The 21,372-nt window shown below is 49.0% G+C and overlaps 1 protein-coding gene across 1 annotated transcript in view; it reads right to left on the bottom strand.

Annotated features, from left to right (window-relative positions):
• baiap2l1b (BAR/IMD domain containing adaptor protein 2 like 1b) overlaps nucleotides 1-21,372 on the bottom strand; it is an 85,641-nt gene that overhangs the window by 18,984 nt on the left and 45,285 nt on the right. Inside the window, exons 7-8 of the mRNA XM_071395657.1 lie at nucleotides 2,233-2,385; nucleotides 1,795-1,950 (exon numbers count right to left, since the gene is read on the bottom strand). Of these exons, the coding sequence (XP_071251758.1) occupies nucleotides 1,795-1,950; nucleotides 2,233-2,385 (309 nt within the window). The remainder of the gene's footprint in view (nucleotides 1-1,794; nucleotides 1,951-2,232; nucleotides 2,386-21,372) is intronic.

Here is a 21,372-nt window from a genome sequence, read left to right as displayed (position 1 = left end):
ACATTAGTATTTAGCCTGTCACTGGTAGTGGTACATTAGTAGTTGACCTGCCACTGGTAGTGGTACATTAGTAGTTAACCTGCCACTGGTAGTGGTACATTAGTAGTTAACCTGCCACTGGTAGTGGTACATTAGTAGTAGAGGTATTACAGGTTTTTACTAGAGGTCGACCGATTAATCAGGATGGCCGATTAATTAGGGCCGGTTTCAAGTTTTTATAACAATCGGTAATCGGCATTTTTGGACACCGATTATGGCCGATTACATTGCACTCCACGAGGAGACTGCGTGGCAGGCTGACTACCTGTTACGGGAGTGCAGCAAACTTATCTTATAAAAAACAATCAATCTTAACATAATCACTAGTTAACTACACATGGTTGATGATATTACTAGTTTATCTAGCTTGTCCTGCGTTGCATATAATCGATGCGGTGCCTGTTAATTTATCATCGAATCACAGCCTACTTCGCCAAACGGGTGATGATTTAACAAGCGCGTTCGCGAAAAAAAACCCACTGTCGTTGCACCAATGTGTACCTAACCATAAACACCAACGCCTTTCTTAAAATCAATACACAATTATATATTTTTAAACCTGCATATTTAGTTAGTATATCCTGCTAACGAATTTCTTTTAACTAGGGAAATTGTGTCACTTCTCTTGCGTTCTGTGCAAGCAGAGTCAGGGTATATGCAGCAGTTTGGGCTGCCTGGCTCGCTGCGAATTGTGTGAAGATAATTTCTTCCTAACAAAGACCGTAATTAATTTGCCAGAATTGTACATAATTATGACATAACATTGAAGGTTGTGCAATGTAACAGCAATATTTAGACTTAGGGATGCCACCCGTTAGATAAAATACGTAACGGTTCCGTATTTCACTGAAAGAATAAACGTTTTGTTTTCGAAATGATAGTTTCCAGATTTGACCATATTACATGACCTAAGGCTCGTATTTCTGTGTGTTATTATAATTAAGTCTATGATTTGATATTTGATAGAGCAGTCTGTCTGAGCGGTGGCAGGCTCGTAAGCATTCATTCAAACAGTACTTTCCTGCATTTGCCAGCAGCTCTTCGCTGTGCTTCAAGCATTGCACTGTTTATGACTTCAAGCCTATCAACTCCCGAGATTAGGCTGGCAATACTATAGTGCCTATAAGAACATCCATTAGTCAAAGGTATATCAAATACAAATGGTATAGAGAAATAGTCCTATAATTCCTATAATAACTACAACCTAAAACTTCTTACCTGGGAATATTGAAGACTCATGTTAAAAGGAACCACCAGCTTTCATATGCTCTCATGTTCTGAGCAAGGAACTTAAACATTAGCTTTTTACATGGCACATATTGCACTTTTACTTTCTTCTCCAACACTTTATTTTTGCATTATTTAAACCACATTGAACATGTTTCATTATTTATTTGAGACTAAATTGATTTTATTGATGTATTATATTAAGTTAAAATAAAAGTGTTCATTCAGTATTGTTGTAATTGTCATTATTACAATATATATAAAAAATATTATTTTAAAAATCGTCCGATTAATCGGTATCGGATTTTTTTGGTCATCCAATAATCGGTATCGGCGTTGAAAAATCCTAATCAGTCGACCTCTAGTTTGTACCATTTCATTATTATGATGAAATCAGTGAAGCCATAGTGGCATCACAAGGTATCTGTGCTGTGTTCTCTCGCTCTCTCACATTGAATCAGAATTAGATATTCTAATTAATAAATTGTTTTCTAAATGGTTAATGAATGAGTGACTTTGCCTTCTCACCCTACTGTGTCTCTGGGAGACGGGGGAGGCCTGGGGGGTGATGGACACTGGGGTGCGAAGACCCTCAATCATAGACATCACGCTCTCGGGCACGTTGGTGGCATCGCCACACTTGTCCTGCCAGGTGGGCAGCTTCCCGAAAAGCATGTCTCTGGCCTGGGGTCAGAGAAGGAACAGCAGCAGTCATAGTAGTTACTGTAGAATGGGAGCCTTGGATTTGTCATGTGATACCCCGCTAGACATTTGTATAATAAACGTGGTACACAGATGGTGGTTATGGTAAATTCATGGAAATAGTCAGTGCGATCTGGTTCCAATTCCACCCCTAGCCTCTAGCCCACATCCCCTTAAAACCCCCATCACTTTAATGGATTGAAATCATGTTCAGGTTTTCTACTGACTGAGCACCTAGGAGGCACTGTAGCATAGTTCCAATACCTTGTCGTGGAAGGCAGCGATCTGATAGGAGAAGGTGCAGTGTTTGTCCACCAGGAAGCAGAAGCGTCTCTTCTCCTCCAGCAGAGCCTCCTTGCAGCCTTCGGCGATGAACTTCTGCATGTCCATCTGCCCTGACCTCAGCGTCTCCAGGCACTGCACAACACAACAGGCCAATGACATGCTGTTATCTCAACTGCAACAACCAATCATACGCAATATCTTGCTGCACTGACCAATCACATGCTCTCACCTCACTGCAAAGACCAATCACATAGTCTTGTCTTGCCACATAGACATAGCTCAGCCAATCAGAGCTGCCTAGCACCGTAGGTATCAGGAAGTGAAAGGGCATTGTGACGAGAGGAGCAGAGATATAGGCTGGCTGGACGTTCTAATCTCTGTGTGGCAGGCAGAGACAGAGATACAGAGAGGTATTGTAGGGATACTGTACAAGGGAATGGAATGGGTTTTATTATCTAACATGGCTGACAAAGAAGAATAGATGAGGGCTAGGGAGGTGACAGTAGCAGACATGCTGACAGAGAAGAATAGATGAGGGTTAAGGAGGAGCAGCAGCAAGATATACTGTGTGTCTAGGAGTCTGAAAGTACATTCAAACTAGGCACGGGAGCTGGACAAGGTCAGTCGAAATGTTGAGTTTGTATGAGTTTGTTTTGTGTGTCTTTTGCTGCATTTACATAGGGAGCCCAATTCTGACCTTTTTGGCACTAATTGGTCTTTTGACCAATCGGATCAGCTCTGAAAAAGATCTGATGTGCAATGATCTGATGTGATTGGTCAAAAAGATCAGAATTGGGCTGCCTGTGTAAACGCAGCCTAGGAGTCTTATCTGAAGGCACATTTAAAAACTTGGCACAGGATCTGAACAAGGTCAGTCGAAACATTTAGTTTGTATCGCTGAACACTGAATTAAAAATGCTTTGTGGGAGTGAACAAAGAGCGTGCGGACAATGACACAACCTTCTTTTGTGTGTCTTATCTTCCATCACAGACATGGGCCACTCAGAGGTCAGGGGTCAGGGGTCAGAGTCTCTGATCTATGTGGGTGTGAATGGCTCTTATACATTTGTCATCTATGGCTAAGTTGATCTCTCTACTCCTTTTCACTGTGTTTCTGTGGCAGGCAACTGTCAATATTTACAATCTATACAGTTCTAGTGATTTGATTGGAAATGGAACTGAATGGGAGACCAATGAGCATACAGCAGAGTAAATTGTGATGTTAATATTGATCCTTGTTATCTGGGATCGTTGGTACGTCCCTACCCCATTGAAGTTGACATGTAAAATGGTAAGGGTTAAGGTTAGGGTTTAGGGTCGGGATGTCCCAATGATCCCGGATAGCACTAACCTGTAAATACTTGGTACAACAAGGACAAAAACAAAGACTAGTCAACAGACGTGTAAAATGGATGCCACTATGTGTTGAATGATCAAAGTAGTTTATCTACTGTAGACTGAAGTATAATAGCTGTCTTTAAAGTGTGTGCACTGAAACATATGACATTGTTGTAGATACAGAGGAAAGATTATTATTGGATGTATTGTTGAGATGCGTATACAGATGTGCAGTTCATTAGAACTAGGACATATGCATGCTATAGGGTCCTCGAGCCATATCTCTTTATGGACCTTGGTATTTATCTTGATTACATTTCATATGATCATACAATGTCCCTGCGGCTCAAATCAATCTAGGTACATGAATCTGTAAGGAGAACACAGAAAAAAAGAGCATTGATTCATTGAAGATTTCAATCAAAGAAAGCTCGACTCAGTTGCTTACATGTGACATAGCAGCCAGTGTGCAGTATGGGTCTTGGGAACTCATTCACCCAGAAACACCTGGCATAACAACAGACAAGTGACAGGTGGCTAGAGATATACCCACACACACACCCTGTCCTACACCCTGGACACCCCCCACCCTCCCACAGTTGTCATGGTAAACAAGAGTGAGAGCGGCCAGTGGAAGTAGTCATGTTGGTGGGTCCAGTTTCACTGGGTTTAGCCCTAGCGGCAGAGAGGTTAGAGCAGCGGGCTAGGAGCCAGAGGGTCGTCGGTTAGAGCAGCGGGCTAGGAGCCAGAGGGTCGGCGGTTAGAGCAGCGGGCTAGGAGCCAGAGGGTCGTCGGTTAGAGCAGCGGGCTAGGAGCCAGAGGGTCGTCGGTTAGAGCAGCGGGCTAGGAGCCAGAGGGTCGTCGGTTAGAGCAGCGGGCTAGGAGCCAGAGGGTCGTCGGTTAGAGCAGCGGGCTAGGAGCCAGAGGGTCGCCGGTTAGAGCAGCGGGCTAGGAGCCAGAGGGTCGTCGGTTAGAGTAGCGGGCTAGGAGCCAGAGGGTCGTCGGTTAGAGCAGCGGGCTAGGAGCCAGAGGGTCGTCGGTTAGAGCAGCGGGCTAGGAGCCAGAGGGTCATCGGTTAGAGCAGCGGGCTAGGAGCCAGAGGGTCGTCGGTTAGAGCAGCGGGCTAGGAGCCAGAGGGTCGTCGGTTAGAGCAGCGGGCTAGGAGCCAGAGGGTCGTCTGTTAGAGCAGCGGGCTAGGAGCCGGTTAGAGCAGCGGGCTAGGAGCCAGAGGGTCGCCGGTTAGAGCAGCGGGCTAGGAGCCAGAGGGTCGTCGGATAGAGCAGCGGGCTAGGAGCCAGAGGGTCGGCGGTTAGAGCAGCGGGCTAGGAGCCAGAGGGTTGTCGGTTAGAGCAGCGGGCTAGGAGCCAGAGGGTCGTCGGTTAGAGCAGCGGGCTAGGAGCCAGAGGGTCATCGGTTAGAGCAGCGGGCTAGGAGCCAGAGGGTCGTCGGTTAGAGCAGCGGGCTAGGAGCCAGAGGGTCGTCGGTTAGAGCAGCGGGCTAGGAGCCAGAGGGTCGTCGGTTAGAGCAGCGGGCTAGGAGCCAGAGGGTCGTCGGTTAGAGCAGCGGGCTAGGAGCCAGAGGGTCGTCGGTTAGAGCAGCGGGCTAGGAGCCAGAGGGTCGTCGGTTAGAGCAGCGGGCTAGGAGCCAGAGGGTCGTCGGTTAGAGCAGCGGGCTAGGAGCCGGTTAGAGCAGCGGGCTAGGAGCCAGAGGGTCGCCGGTTAGAGCAGCGGGCTAGGAGCCAGAGGGTCGTCGGTTAGAGCAGCGGGCTAGGAGCCAGAGGGTCGTCGGTTAGAGCAGCGGGCTAGGAGCCAGAGGGTCGTCGGTTAGAGCAGCGGGCTAGGAGCCAGAGGGTCGTCGGTTAGAGCAGCGGGCTAGGAGCCAGAGGGTCGTCGGTTAGAGCAGCGGGCTAGGAGCCAGAGGGTCGTCGGTTAGAGCAGCGGGCTAGGAGCCAGAGGGTCGTCGGTTAGAGCAGCGGGCTAGGAGCCAGAGGGTCGTCGGTTAGAGCAGCGGGCTAGGAGCCGGTTAGAGCAGCGGGCTAGGAGCCAGAGGGTCGCCGGTTAGAGCAGCGGGCTAGGAGCCAGAGGGTCGTCGGTTAGAGCAGCGGGCTAGGAGCCAGAGGGTCGTCGGTTAGAGCAGCGGGCTAGGAGCCAGAGGGTCGTTGGTTAGAGCAGCGGGCTAGGAGCCAGAGGGTCATCGGTTAGAGCAGCGGGCTAGGAGCCAGAGGGTCATCGGTTAGAGCAGTGGGCTAGGAGCCAGAGGGTCATCGGTTAGAGCAGTGGGCTAGGAGCCAGAGGGTCGTCGGTTAGAGTAGCGGGCTAGGAGCCAGAGGGTCGTCGGTTAGAGCAGCGGGCTAGGAGCCAGAGGGTCGTCGGTTAGAGCAGCGGGCTAGGAGCCAGAGGGTCGTCGGTTAGAGCAGCGGGCTAGGAGCCAGAGGGTCGTCGGTTAGAGCAGCGGGCTAGGAGCCAGAGGGTCGTCGGTTAGAGCAGCGGGCTAGGAGCCAGAGGGTCGTCGGTTAGAGCAGCGGGCTAGGAGCCAGAGGGTCGTCGGTTAGAGCAGCGGGCTAGGAGCCAGAGGGTCGTCGGTTAGAGCAGCGGGCTAGGAGCCAGAGGGTCGTCGGTTAGAGCAGCGGGCTAGGAGCCAGAGGGTCGTCGGTTAGAGCAGCGGGCTAGGAGCCGGTTAGAGCAGCGGGCTAGGAGCCAGAGGGTCGTCGGTTAGAGCAGCGGGCTAGGAGCCAGAGGGTCGTCGGTTAGAGCAGCGGGCTAGGAGCCAGAGGGTCGTCGGTTAGAGCAGCGGGCTAGGAGCCAGAGGGTCGTCGGTTAGAGCAGCGGGCTAGGAGCCAGAGGGTCGTCGGTTAGAGCAGCGGGCTAGGAGCCAGAGGGTCGTCGGTTAGAGCAGCGGGCTAGGAGCCAGAGGGTCGTCGGTTAGAGCAGCGGGCTAGGAGCCAGAGGGTCGTCGGTTAGAGTAGCGGGCTAGGAGCCGGTTAGAGTAGCGGGCTAGGAGCCGGTTAGAGTAGCGGGCTAGGAGCCAGAGGGTCGGCGGTTAGAGCAGCGGGCTAGGAGCCAGAGGGTCGGCGGTTAGAGCAGCGGGCTAGGAGCCAGAGGGTCGTCGGTTAGAGTAGCGGGCTAGGAGCCAGAGGGTCGTCGATGCAAATCCTGAATGTGAAGGAGAATCTGGTGGGAGGGAGCTGGCAACCGAAGGGTTGCGGGGTACAAGTATCCTAGAGCCAACCCTGTGTAATGTCAACCCATTTCAATATGCTGTTTACCTACTTACCTAACACACACACACACACACACACACACACACACACACACACACACACACACACACACACACACACACACACACACACACACACACACACACACACACACACACACACACAGTTAAAGGTGGGGGACACACTATAGGGCTGCACGTGTGAGATCCCCATCTCGTCATCACAACACTGCAAAATCACCTTGCAGACGTACAGCACAGTATGTTACCCGTAACAACAACACCATGTGACAACACACGATTCAATGTAATCTACCCTCCACACACTCTATCACCAGCTTCCTGTCCCTATTGGAGCTCTTGAGTCAGAGGAAATGGGAAAAGCCTTCCTATGGTCATTTGTTGTGGTCTCCATCCAGTTACAGGTCTGTATAATGAATTCAGGGTTTCGTTCAGGTCAAAGGTAGTTTACTATAACTGGAATAGGGGGTCATTCTGGATTGGTGTGTATTATTGTGTATTGTTCGGTATTACTGCACTGTTGGATTGGTGTGTATTATTGTGTATTGTTCGGTATTACTGCACTGTTGGATTGGTGTGTATTATTGTATATTGTTCGGTATTACTGCACTGTTGGATTGGTGTGTATTATTGTATATTGTTCGGTATTACTGCACTGTTGGATTGGTGTGTATTATTGTATATTGTTCGGTATTACTGCACTGTTGGATTGGTGTGTATTATTGTGTATTGTTCGGTATTACTGCACTGTTGGATTGGTGTGTATTATTGTATATTGTTCGGTATTACTGCACTGTTGGATTGGTGTGTATTATTGTGTATTGTTCGGTATTACTGCACTGTTGGATTGGTGTGTATTATTGTATATTGTTCGGTATTACTGCACTGTTGGATTGGTGTGTATTATTGTGTATTGTTCGGTATTACTGCACTGTTGGATTGGTGTGTATTATTGTGTATTGTTAGATATTACTGCACTGTTGAATTGGTGTGTATTATTGTGTATTGTTCGGTATTACTGCACTGTTGGATTGGTGTGTATTATTGTATATTGTTCGGTATTACTGCACTGTTGGATTGGTGTGTATTATTGTGTATTGTTCGGTATTACTGCACTGTTGGATTGGTGTGTATTATTGTGTATTGTTCGGTATTACTGCACTGTTGGATTGGTGTGTATTATTGTGTATTGTTAGGTATTACTGCACTGTTGAATTGGTGTGTATTATTGTGTATTGTTCGGTATTACTGCACTGTTGAATTGGTGTGTATTATTGTGTATTGTTCGGTATTACTGCACTGTTGAATTGGTGTGTATTATTGTGTATTGTTAGGTATTACTGCACTGTTGGAGCTAGAAACATAAGCATTTCGCTGCACCTGTGATCACATCTGCAAAATATGTATGCGACCAATACAATTTGATTTGGTTAAAGTAGTGCACTATTTAGGGACTAAGGTGTCATTCTAGTCACAACTTGTGCACTGTATTGGGAATAGGCTGTTATTCTGGCCAAAAGTAGTGCACTATCAGACAAGGCAAGTGTATGCACATAAGAGCAATCTCAGTCACACACACGAGGACAGTAACACAGTGACATGCATACAGGATCTCTCTCTCAAAAAAAAGAGGCCATTTTGCAATTTGCTTCACAATTTCCTAATTTCCCAGAGCCCACCTCCTTGACTTCCTACAAGAAAAGAGGCCCGCCATTGTTTGGGTCACCTGTGACAATGCTGGCCTTTCCCATAACATCAACTCCTCCTTATCATGGGAGCCATAACAATCACCTCCTCCTTATCATGGGAGCAATAACAATCACCTCCTCCTTATCATGGGAGCCATAACAATCACCTCCTCCTTATCATGGGAGCCATAACAATCACCTCCTCCTTTTCATGGGAGCCATAACAATCACCTCCTCCTTATCATGGGAGCCATAACATCACCTCCTCCTTATCATGGGAGCCATAACATCAACTCCTCCTTATCATGGGAGCCATAAAATCAACTCCTCCTTATCATGGGAGCCATAACAATCACCTCCTCCTTTTCATGGGAGCCATAACAATCACCTCCTCCTTACCATGGGAGCCATAACATCACCTCCTCCTTATCATGGGAGCCATAACATCAACTCCTCCTTATCATGGGAGCCATAACAATCACCTCCTCCTTATCATGGGAGCCATAACAATCACCTCCTCCTTATCATGGGAGCCATAACAATCACCTCCTCCTTATCATGGGAGCCATAACATCACCTCCTCCTTATCATGGGAGCCATAACAATCACCTCCTCCTTATCATGGGAGCCATAACAATCACCTCCTCCTTATCATGGGAGCCATAACAATCACCTCCTCCTTTTCATGGGAGCCATAACAATCACCTCCTCCTTATCATGGGAGCCATAACATCACCTCCTCCTTATCATGGGAGCCATACCATCAACTCCTCCTTATCATGGGAGCCATAACATCAACTCCTCCTTATCATGGGAGCCATAACATCACCTCCTCCTTATCATGGGAGCCATAACATCACCTCCTCCTTATCATGGGAGCCATAACAATCACCTCCTCCTTATCATGGGAGCCATAACATCAACTCCTCCTTTTCATGGGAGCCATAACAATCACCTCCTCCTTATCATGGGAGCCATAACAATCACCTCCTCCTTATCATGGGAGCCATAACATCACCTCCTCCTTATCATGGGAGCCATAACATCAACTCCTCCTTATCATGGGAGCCTTAACATCACCTCCTCCTTATCATGGGAGCCATAACAATCACCTCCTCCTTATCATGGGAGCCATAACAATCACCTCCTCCTTTTCATGGGAGCCATAACAATCACCTCCTCCTTATCATGGGAGCCATAACATCACCTCCTCCTTATCATGGGAGCCATAACATCAACTCCTCCTTATCATGGGAGCCATAACAATCACCTCCTCCTTATCATGGGAGCCATAACAATCACCTCCTCCTTATCATGGGAGCCATAACGTCACCTCCTCCTTATCATGGGAGCCATAACGTCACCTCCTCCTTATCATGGGAGCCATAACATCACCTCCTCCTTATCATGGGAGCCATAACGTCACCTCCTCCTTATCATGGGAGCCATAACGTCACCTCCTCCTTATCATGGGAGCCATAACAATCACCTCCTCCTTATCATGGGAGCCATAACAATCACCTCCTCCTTATCATGGGAGCCATAACAATCACCTCCTCCTTATCATGGGAGCCATAACAACCACATCCTCCTTATCATGGGAGCCATAACAATCACCTCCTCCTTATCATGGGAGCCATAACATCACCTCCTCCTTATCATGGGAGCCATAACAATCACCTCCTCCTTATCATGGGAGCCATAATGTCACCTCCTCCTTATCATGGGAGCCATAACAATCACCTCATCCTTATCATGGGAGCCATAACGTCACCTCCTCCTTATCACTGACGCGTGAGTGCGGAGCTATACTGCAATCATTGTCCCTCCATGAGATAAAGCCACAGATAAGGTATCATGCCCAGGGACCTGAAACTCAACCTGGATAATTCAAATATTCCTGCGTGTGTGTGTGTGTGTGTGTGCGAGTGAAACAGGGGTGTGAAATGTAATAAATGCAACCATCCTGGTTGACACAATACATCTGTCAAGGCTAAATAATGGCTGTTGCTATGGACACATATCTTTAGTCTGTGGAAACAGGTAGGAAAGAAAGGCGAGAGAGAGAGCGAGGGAGAAAGGGAGAGCGCAAGAGAGGGAGGACCAAGAGACCGAGAGAGTGCGCGAGGGGGGGGTCAGGTAAATTACTGGTGTAATTCTTGGGAATTATTGGCCAATGAAGAGACCAGTACCCAGGAAGTGTTTAGCTGTACTGGTGAGTCATCTACAGCTAAGCCCCTGTGTCTCAGCCCAGACGTCAGGCCATCTGTCTGTCTGCCCCAGAGAATGACTGGCATACAGACAGAACGACACTCAGATCACTAGGGAGTCTGACTCAGAACACTGATCCCTCAGAAGCCTGAACAGACAGCAAAACAAGGAGATTGGCCACATGGAGAAAGAGAGACCGATAGAGAGAGAGGAATGAGAGAGAGACCGACAGAGAGAGAGGAATGAGAGAGAAAGACAGACAGAGAGAGGAATGAGAGAGAGACCGACAGAGAGAGAGTAATGAGAGATAGACAGAGACAGGAATGCGAGAGAGAAATGAGAGAGGAATTAGATTTTATTAGGATCTATTTTAGTCCTTATTTGGACTAATCTTCCAAGAGTCCTTAAATATTAAAATACAATTTATAATACAATCACATTTTCACGTATACCACACTGTTACAAACAGACATAATACACTGACATATTGACCAGATAAATACTCTTAGTCTGAAAGGATAGATTGATTCATTCATCTACCAAAGTCCTGCACAACCTTCCAATTTATTATATTTAAATGGTTCTAAAGTATTGTTTGAATGTATATACTGAAAGGGTTCTGGTTTGCTAAGATTAGTAATTACATTTCTTTATTGCTCTGTCTGGATAACACACACAGTTGAAGTAGGAAATGTACATACGCTTAGGTTGGAGTCATTAAAACTCGTTTTTCAACCACTCCACATATTTCTTGTCCAACAATTGTTTACAGACAGATTATTTTCACTTATAATTCACTGTATCACAATTCCAGTGGGTCAGAAGATAACATACACTAAGTTGACTGTGCCTTTAAACAGCTTGGAAAATTCCAGAAAATTATGTCATGGCTTTAGAAGCTTCTGATAGGCTAATTGACACAATTTGAGTCAATTGGAGGTGTACCTGTGGATGTATGTCAAGGCCTACCTTCAAACTCAGTGCCTCTTTGCTTGACATCATGGGAAAATCAAAAGAAATCAGCCAAGACCTCATAAAAAAAATTGTAGACCTCCACAAGTCTGGTTCATCATTGGGAGCAATTTCCAAACGCCTGAAGGTACCACGTTCATCTGTACAAACAATAGTACGCAAGTATAAACACCATGGGCCCACGCAGCCGACATACCGCTCAGGAAGGAGATGCATACTGTCTCCTAGAGATGAACGTACTTTGGTGCGAAAAGTGCAAATCAATCACAGAACAACAGCAAAGGACCTTGTGAAGATGCTGGAGGAAACAGGTACAAAAGTATATCAACATAACCTGAAAGGCCATTCAGCACGGAAGAAGCCACTGCTACAAAACTGCCATAAAAAAGTCAGACTACGGTTTGCAACTGCACATGGGGACAAATATTGTACTTTTTGGAGAAATGTTCTCTGGTCTGATGAAACAAAAATAGAACTGTTTGGCAATAATGACCATCGTTATGTTTGGAGAAAAAAGGGGGAGGCTTGCAAGCCGAAGAACACCATCCCAACCGTGAAGCGCGGGGGTGGCAGCATCATGTTGTGGGGGTGCTTTGCTGCAGGAGGGACTGGTGCACTTCACAAAATAGATGGAATCATGAGGAGGAAAATTATGTGGATATATTGAAGCAACATCTCAAGACATCAGTCAGGAAGTTAAAGCTTGGTCGCAAATGGGTCTTCCAAATGGACAATGACCCCAAGCATTCTTCCAAAGTTGTGGCAAAATGGCTTAAGGACAACAAAGTCAAGGTATCGGAGAGGCCATCAAAGCCCTGACATCAATCCCATAGAAAATTTGTGGGCAGAACTGAAAAAGTGTGTGCGAGCACGGAGGCCTACAAACCTGACTCAGTTACACCAGCTCAGTCAGGAGAAATGGGCCAAAATTCACCCAACTTATTGTGGGAAGCTTGTGGAAGGCTACCTGAAACGTTTGACCCAAGTTAAACAATTTAAAGGCAATGCTACCAAATACTAATTGAGTGTATGTAAACTTCTGACCCACTGGGAATGTGATGAAAGAAATTAAATCTGAAATGAATCACTCTACTATTATTCTGACATTTCATATTCTTAAAATAAAGTGGTTATCCTAACTGACCTAAGACAGGGAATTTTTACTAGGATTAAAATGTCAGGAATTGTGAAAAACTGAGTTTAATGTATTTGGCTACGGTGTATGTAAACTTCCGACTTGAACTGTAGATGGTGGACAATATATTCCTAGTATTTACTGAATGTCTGTCTCTTACCAAATGAATACTGTTGTGAATAGAGTTTGGCCGCTTTAAATGGTGTACATTGTGAAATAAAATAAGCATGTTTTTTTCCAATTATCTTGTTGATTGATGACCAACCAAGAGCATTGAGCATGACTACAACAGAATAACCATATCTCCACCTTAAAACAATCCTTGCTGCTTTGTTCTGTGCAATCTGCAGCCTCCTAATTTTACTTTCTGATAAATTTCCCCAGACCACAGAACAGGAGTTCACCTGATTCCCAATTAATGCTTGGGTTGTTAGCTTAAGAATGTTTCCAGGGAAAATATTTAGCTTTCCTTCTGATCATGCATGCATGCAGTTTTTTATATATATATATTTTTTTACATAGATTAGTTATTTGACAACCATGATAAGCGGTTGTCTAGCTGCACCCCTAGTAGTTTGGTTTCTGCCACTTGCTCAATTTGTACTCCCCCCATACTTAATTGTATCCTATGCTGTGTTAGCCGTTTCCTGGTGGAACAGACCAATATAACCTTGGATTTCTTGGTGTTCAAAACGAGTTAGTTCCGGCGAACCCACTCCCTGATATTTCCCAGATCTACTTGTAAAGCTTGCTGTACCTGTTGAACCGATTGTCTTGCTGTATAAATTGTAGTATAATCTGCAAATATAGTAACTTGAGTTTCAGATAAGGCATAAGGAAGGTTGTTGGTATATATTAAGTAAAGAAGTGGCCCAAGGCAGCTGCCCTGCGGTATTCCACAGTTTAAATCATGAGGCGTAGAAAACGACCCATTGATATAGATGGACTGTTTCCTGTCAGTTAGATATGACTGTACCCACTTCAATGCTGCCTTCTTAAACCCATAATGCAATACTTTTGTCAAAAATATTTAATGATCCACTAAATAAAATGCAGCACTAAAATAAAAAAATAGTACACCCACAAACCTGCCATTATCCATAGCATTGAGCCACTGGTCAGTCATGTCAACCAATGCAGTGGTAGTGGAATGTTTTCTGCAATAAGCATGCTGATTGACAGTTATCAGATCATTATTTTCCATGTACTCCCATATTTGTCTACTCACAATACACTCCAATATCTTACTGAGTGAAGGGAGTAGACTAATTGGTCGACCATTGGCAGGAGTAACAGCAGCCTTGCTGTCTTTCGGGATTGGACACAGTTTAGCATGCTTCCATACATGTGCAAATGTCCCCTTTTCCAGTGACCAATAAAATGTGAATTTCAGTGGAGCTGCAATCTGAGGAGCAGCATAGTGAAGCAAAGAATTGTCCATAAATAATAACCTGTAGATTTACCATCTGGTAATGACTTCAATAGGTTTAACACCTCCTCTACTGACACCATTTGTAGACTAAAAGAGCAGTTTTTTTTGGCCAACTTGGTTTGTATTGTTGATTGGGTTTGTTGTCCTTAATAGTGATTTAATCCTCTGAAACCAGCGACATGTTTCTTTGAGTTCGTAAGTATCTCTCGTCAATGTATCGTTCAAGCTCTTCAATGGATACTGAATCATCCAACTTGTTTGCAGGCAGAAAATAACAAAACACCGGATGCATCTTTCCGGACCGGTACAGGACGTGGTAGATACACCCAATAAAAATGGACTCCGGTCAAAAGTAGTGCACTAAGGAATAGGGTGCCTTTCGGGATGTAACCATCAACACTGATGTGCTGACTATTAAATATGAAGCTGCAGTTCATTCTATCTAGTGACAGAAAACAAATCAATATGAAAATTAACTATAGGCCTAAACACTGACTTAATACAGTGATTTAGCCCATTGTCCTCTGTCTCATTCTCTTCCTGTTTTCTCTGTGGCTTCCTGTAACCCTACCTCCACCTGTGACTGTAACACAGCTCTGTGCGTGCGTGCATGCGTGCGTGTGTGTGTGTGTGTGTAAGTCTGAGCCTGGGTGCAGTCTGTTGATAGTCTTGTGACCAAACCAGGGATCTGACTGACTCTGACGACAGTTGTCCTGTTATATTAGAGCTGGTCCAGGACCAGATTCTGGGGTTCTACTCTCAGGGTCAATGTTAGATGTACTGTAGCCTGGTCCCAGATCTGTAATACCAATATTTATCTATACAGATGCGCCATCTTAATTTGACCCTGCTTCTCACAGCAGGAAAATAGTCCTGCAGCAACAGGTAATATGAATTATTATGTGAAATATAAGTGATGGATATTTTTGTAGGGGTTGACACATTGTTTGTTAGTGCAAATCAAGTCTGAAATGTTAAAGTGGAAATTACAAACTTTAGAAGACTTTTTAAACCTTAAATACACTACAATTTGTATGTCCTGCTGCGCAGGGAAATTCTCTGTGACAACAGAGTGATCAAATTAAGATAACAGATTTGTAAGTCACTGTTGCACAGACTTACTGTAGCCTGGTCCCAGATCAGCAGGTAAAACAACTCATCTGAATATTGTTATCATAACATTTCAACTTCATGTATCTGTATGGCACGTGCCTCAGTAGGTTAAAGCACATACCTGAGACCAGGGCCCATATTCACAATGCGTCTCATAGTAGGAATCTAGGGTCTAACTTTGGTCTTAAATCATAATGAATCTGATTATATATGGACAGAGGGACCTGATCCTAGATCAGCACTCCTACTCTGAGCGCTTTGTGAATACGGGAAAAAGATCGTTTCTTCTCACATTCGCTGTGCCCCAGCTGGTGTGGAGCGCCCCCAGAGTCTGATGAGAGACTAGGACCAGGCTAACGTGTGGAGCGCCCCAGAGTCTGATGAGAGACTAGGACCATGCTAACGTGTGGAGCGCCCCCAGAGTCTGATGAGAAACTAGGACCAGGCTAATGTGTGGAGCGCCCCAGAGTCTGATGAGAGACTAGCACCAGGCTAACGTGTGGAGCGCCCCAGAGTCTGATGAGAGACTAGGACCAGGCTAACGTGTGGAGCGCCTCCAGAGTCTGATGAGAGACTAGGACCAGGCTAACGTGTGGAGCGCCCCCAGAGTCTGATGAGAGACTAGGACCAGGCTAACGTGTGGAGCGCCCCCAGAGTCTGATGAGAGACTAGGACCAGGCTAACGTGTGGAGCGCCCCCAGAGTCTGATGAGAGACTAGGACCAGGCTAACGTGTGGAGCGCCCCCAGAGTCTGATGAGAGACTAGGACCAGGCTAACGTGTGGAGCGCCCCAGAGTCTGGTGAGAGACTAGGACCAGGCTAACGTGTGGAGCGCCCCCAGAGTCTGATGAGAGACTAGGACCAGGCTAACGTGTGGAGCGCCCCCAGAGTCTGATGAGAGACTAGGACCAGGCTAACGTGTGGAGCGCCCCAGAGTCTGATGAGAGACTAGGACCAGGCTAACGTGTGGAGCGCCCCAGAGTCTGATGAGAGACTAGGACCAGGCTAAAGTGTGGAGCGCCCCAGAGTCTGATGAGAGACTAGGACCAGGCTAACGTGTGGAGCGCCCCAGAGTCTGATGAGAGAGACTAGGACCAGGCTAACGTGTGGAGCGCCCCAGAGTCTGATGAGAGACTAGGACCAGGCTAACGTGTGGAGCGCCCCCAGAGTCTGATGAGAGACTAGGACCAGGCTAACGTGTGGAGCGCCCCAGAGTCTGATGAGAGACTAGGACCAGGCTAACGTGTGGAGCGCCCCAGAGTCTGATGAGAGACTAGGACCAGGCTAACGTGTGGAGCGCCCCAGAGTCTGATGAGAGACTAGGACCAGGCTAACGTGTGGAGCGCCCCAGAGTCTGATGAGAGACTAGGACCAGGCTAACGTGTGGAGCGCCCCAGAGTCTGATGAGAGAGACTAGGACCAGGCTAGCGTGTGGAGCGCCCCAGAGTCTGATGAGAGACTAGGACCAGGCTAACGTGTGGAGCGCCCCAGAGTCTGATGAGAGACTAGGACCAGGCTAACGTGTGGAGCGCCCCAGAGTCTGATGAGAGAGACTAGGACCAGGCTAGCGTGTGGAGCGCCCCAGAGTCTGATGAGAGAGACTAGGACCAGGCTAGCGTGTGGAGCGCCCCAGAGTCTGATGAGAGAGACTAGGACCAGGCTAGCGTGTGGAGCGCCCCAGAGTCTGATGAGAGACTAGGACCAGGCTAACGTGTGGAGCGCCCCAGAGTCTGATGAGAGAGACTAGGACCAGGCTAACGTGTGGAGCGCCCCAGAGTCTGATGAGAGACTAGGACCAGGCTAACGTGTGGAGCGCCCCAGAGTCTGATGAGAGACTAGGACCAGGCTAACGTGTGGAGCGCCCCAGAGTCTGATGAGAGAGACTAGGACCAGGCTAACGTGTGGAGCGCCCCAGAGTCTGATGAGAGACTAGGACCAGGCTAACGTGTGGAGCGCCCCAGAGTCTGATGAGAGACTAGGACCAGGCTAACGTGTGGAGCGCCCCAGAGTCTGATGAGAGAGACTAGGACCAGGCTAACGTGTGGAGCGCCCCAGAGTCTGATGAGAGAGACTAGGACCAGGCTAACGTGTGGAGCGCCCCAGAGTCTGATGAGAGACTAGGACCAGGCTAACGTGTGGAGCGCCCCAGAGTCTGATGAGAGAGACTAGGACCAGGCTAGCGTGTTGAGCGCCCCAGAGTCTGATGAGAGAGACTAGGACCAGGCTAACGTGTGGAGCGCCCCCAGAGTCTGATGAGAGACTAGGACCAGGCTAACGTGTGGAGCGCCCCCAGAGTCTGATGAGAGACTAGGACCAGGCTAACGTGTGGAGCGCCCCCAGAGTCTGATGAGAGACTAGGACCAGGCTAACGTGTGGAGCACCCCAGAGTCTGGTGAGAGACTAGGACCAGGCTAACGTGTGGAGCGCCCCCAGAGTCTGATGAGAGACTAGTACCAGGCTAACGTGTGGAGCGCTCCAGAGTCTGATGAGAGACTAGGACCAGGCTAACGTGTGGAGCGCCCCAGAGTCTGATGAGAGACTAGGACCAGGCTAACGTGTGGAGCGCCCCAGAGTCTGATGAGAGACTAGGACCAGGCTAACGTGTGGAGCGCCCCAGAGTCTGATGAGAGACTAGGACCAGGCTAACGTGTGGAGCGCCCCAGAGTCTGATGAGAGAGACTAGGACCAGGCTAACGTGTGGAGCGCCCCAGAGTCTGATGAGAGAGACTAGGACCAGGCTAACGTGTGGAGCGCCCCCAGAGTCTGATGAGAGACTAGGACCAGGCTAACGTGTGGAGCGCCCCCAGAGTCTGATGAGAGACTAGGACCAGGCTAACGTGTGGAGCGCCCCAGAGTCTGATGAGAGACTAGGACCAGGCTAACGTGTGGAGCGCCCCAGAGTCTGATGAGAGACTAGGACCAGGCTAACGTGTGGAGCGCCCCAGAGTCTGATGAGAGAGACTAGGACCAGGCTAACGTGTGGAGCGCCCCAGAGTCTGATGAGAGAGACTAGGACCAGGCTAGCGTGTGGAGCGCCCCAGAGTCTGATGAGAGAGACTAGGACCAGGCTAGCGTGTGGAGCGCCCCAGAGTCTGATGAGAGAGACTAGGACCAGGCTAGCGTGTGGAGCGCCCCAGAGTCTGATGAGAGAGACTAGGACCAGGCTAACGTGTGGAGCGCCCCAGAGTCTGATGAGAGACTAGGACCAGGCTAACGTGTGGAGCGCCCCAGAGTCTGATGAGAGACTAGGACCAGGCTAACGTGTGGAGCGCCCCAGAGTCTGATGAGAGAGACTAGGACCAGGCTAACGTGTGGAGCGCCCCAGAGTCTGATGAGAGACTAGGACCAGGCTAACGTGTGGAGCGCCCCAGAGTCTGATGAGAGACTAGGACCAGGCTAACGTGTGGAGCGCCCCAGAGTCTGATGAGAGAGACTAGGACCAGGCTAACGTGTGGAGCGCCCCAGAGTCTGATGAGAGAGACTAGGACCAGGCTAACGTGTGGAGCGCCCCAGAGTCTGATGAGAGAGACTAGGACCAGGCTAGCGTGTGGAGCGCCCCAGAGTCTGATGAGAGAGACTAGGACCAGGCTAGCGTGTGGAGCGCCCCAGAGTCTGATGAGAGAGACTAGGACCAGGCTAGCGTGTGGAGCGCCCCAGAGTCTGATGAGAGAGACTAGGACCAGGCTAGCGTGTGGAGCGCCCCAGAGTCTGATGAGAGAGACTAGGACCAGGCTAGCGTGTGGAGCGCCCCAGAGTCTGATGAGAGAGACTAGGACCAGGCTAACGTGTGGAGCGCCCCAGAGTCTGATGAGAGAGACTAGGACCAGGCTAACGTGTGGAGCGCCCCAGAGTCTGATGAGAGAGACTAGGACCAGGCTAACGTGTGGAGCGCCCCAGAGTCTGATGAGAGAGACTAGGACCAGGCTAACGTGTGGAGCGCCCCAGAGTCTGATGAGAGAGACTAGGACCAGGCTAACGTGTGGAGCGCCCCAGAGTCTGATGAGAGAGACTAGGACCAGGCTAACGTGTGGAGCGCCCCAGAGTCTGATGAGAGAGACTAGGACCAGGCTAGCGTGTGGAGCGCCCCAGAGTCTGATGAGAGAGACTAGGACCAGGCTAGCGTGTGGAGCGCCCCAGAGTCTGATGAGAGAGACTAGGACCAGGCTAGCGTGTGGAGCGCCCCAGAGTCTGATGAGAGAGACTAGGACAAGGCTAGCGTGTGGAGCGCCCCAGAGTCTGATGAGAGAGACTAGGACCAGTCTAATGTGTGGAGCGCCCCAGAGTCTGATGAGAGAGACTAGGACCAGGCTAGCGTGTGGAGCGCCCCAGAGTCTGATGAGAGATACCAGTACCAGGATATCGTGTGGAGCGCCCCAGAGTCTGATGAGAGAGACTAGGACAAGGCTAGCGTGTGGAGCGCCCCAGAGTCTGATGAGAGAGACTAGGACCAGGCTAGCGTGTGAAGCGCCCCAGAGTCTGATGAGAGAGACTAGGACCAGGCTAGCGTGTGAAGCGCCCCAGAGTCTGATGAGAGAGACTAGGACCAGGCTAACGTGTTGAGCGCCCCAGAGTCTGATGAGAGAGACTAGGACCAGGCTAGCGTGTGGAGTGCCCCCAGAGTCTGATGAGAGACTAGGACCAGGCTAACGTGTGGAGCGCCCCCAGAGTCTGATGAGAGACTAGGACCAGGCTAACGTGTGGAGCGCCCCCAGAGTCTGATGAGAGAGACTAGGACCAGTCTAATGTGTGGAGCGCCCCAGAGTCTGATGAGAGAGACTAGGACCAGGCTAGCGTGTGGAGCGCCCCAGAGTCTGATGAGAGAGACTAGGACCAGGCTAGCGTGTGGAGCGCCCCAGAGTCTGATGAGAGAGACTAGGACCAGGCTAGCGTGTGGAGCGCCCCAGAGTCTGATGAGAGAGACTAGGACCAGGCTAGCGTGTGGAGCGCCCCAGAGTCTGATGAGAGAGACTAGGACCAGGCTAGCGTGTGGAGCGCCCCAGAGTCTGATGAGAGACTAGGACCAGGCTAGCGTGTGGAGCGCCACAGAGTCTGGTGAGAGACTAGGACCAGGCTAACGTGTGGAGCGCCCCAGAGTCTGATGAGAGAGACTAGGACCAGGCTAACGTGTTGAGCGCACCCAGAGTCTGATGAGAGAGACTAGGACCAGGCTAGCGTGTGGAGCGCCCCAGAGTCTGATGAGAGAGACTAGGACCAGGCTAGCGTGTTGAGCGCCCCAGAGTCTGATGAGAGACTAGGACCAGGCTAGCGTGTGGAGCACCCCAGAGTCTGATGAGAGAGACTAGGACCAGGCGAGCGTGTTGAGCGCCCCAGAGTCTGATGAGAGAGACTAGGACCAGGCGAGCGTGTTGAGCGCCCCAGAGTCTGATGAGAGAGACTAGGACCAGGCTAGCGTGTGAAGCGCCCCAGAGTCTGATGAGAGAGACTAGGACCAGGCGAGCGTGTTGAGCGCCCCCAGAGTCTGATGAGAGAGACTAGGACCAGGCTAGCGTGTGGAGCGCCCCAGAGTCTGATGAGAGACTAGGACCAGGCTAGCGTGTGGAGCGCCCCAGAGTCTGATGAGAGAGACTAGGACCAGGCGAGCGTGTTGAGCGCCCCCAGAGTCTGATGAGAGAGACTAGGACCAGGCTAGCGTGGGGAGCGCCCCCAGAGTCTGGTGAGAGACTAGGACCAGGCTAGCGTGTTGAGCGCCCCCAGAGTCTGGTAAAAGACTAGGACCAGGCTCTCTCACCAGACTCTGGGGCGCTCCACACACTCCACCCCAGCATACAGCAAAACAGAGAACACCATCGTGTTCATGAGAATCTCCCCTTTCCACAGTGGGGTCCCATTAGTTTGTAGCCCAAACGGTTCAGACGCTACGAAACAGAAGTTGGCACATCGACGGTACCAACTTCAGACGAGTCTCCTACTTATGGGGGTCATAGAGAAAAACGGAGAACACCATCGTGCTTGTGGGATGACTTGTGGTC

The sequence above is a fragment of the Salvelinus alpinus genome, chromosome 1 (genome assembly GCF_045679555.1).
Source record: "Salvelinus alpinus chromosome 1, SLU_Salpinus.1, whole genome shotgun sequence".
Lineage (NCBI taxonomy): Eukaryota > Metazoa > Chordata > Actinopteri > Salmoniformes > Salmonidae > Salvelinus > Salvelinus alpinus.
The sequence above is the reverse complement of the archived record's forward strand: the minus strand, read 5'-3'. Positions and strand labels throughout refer to the sequence as shown.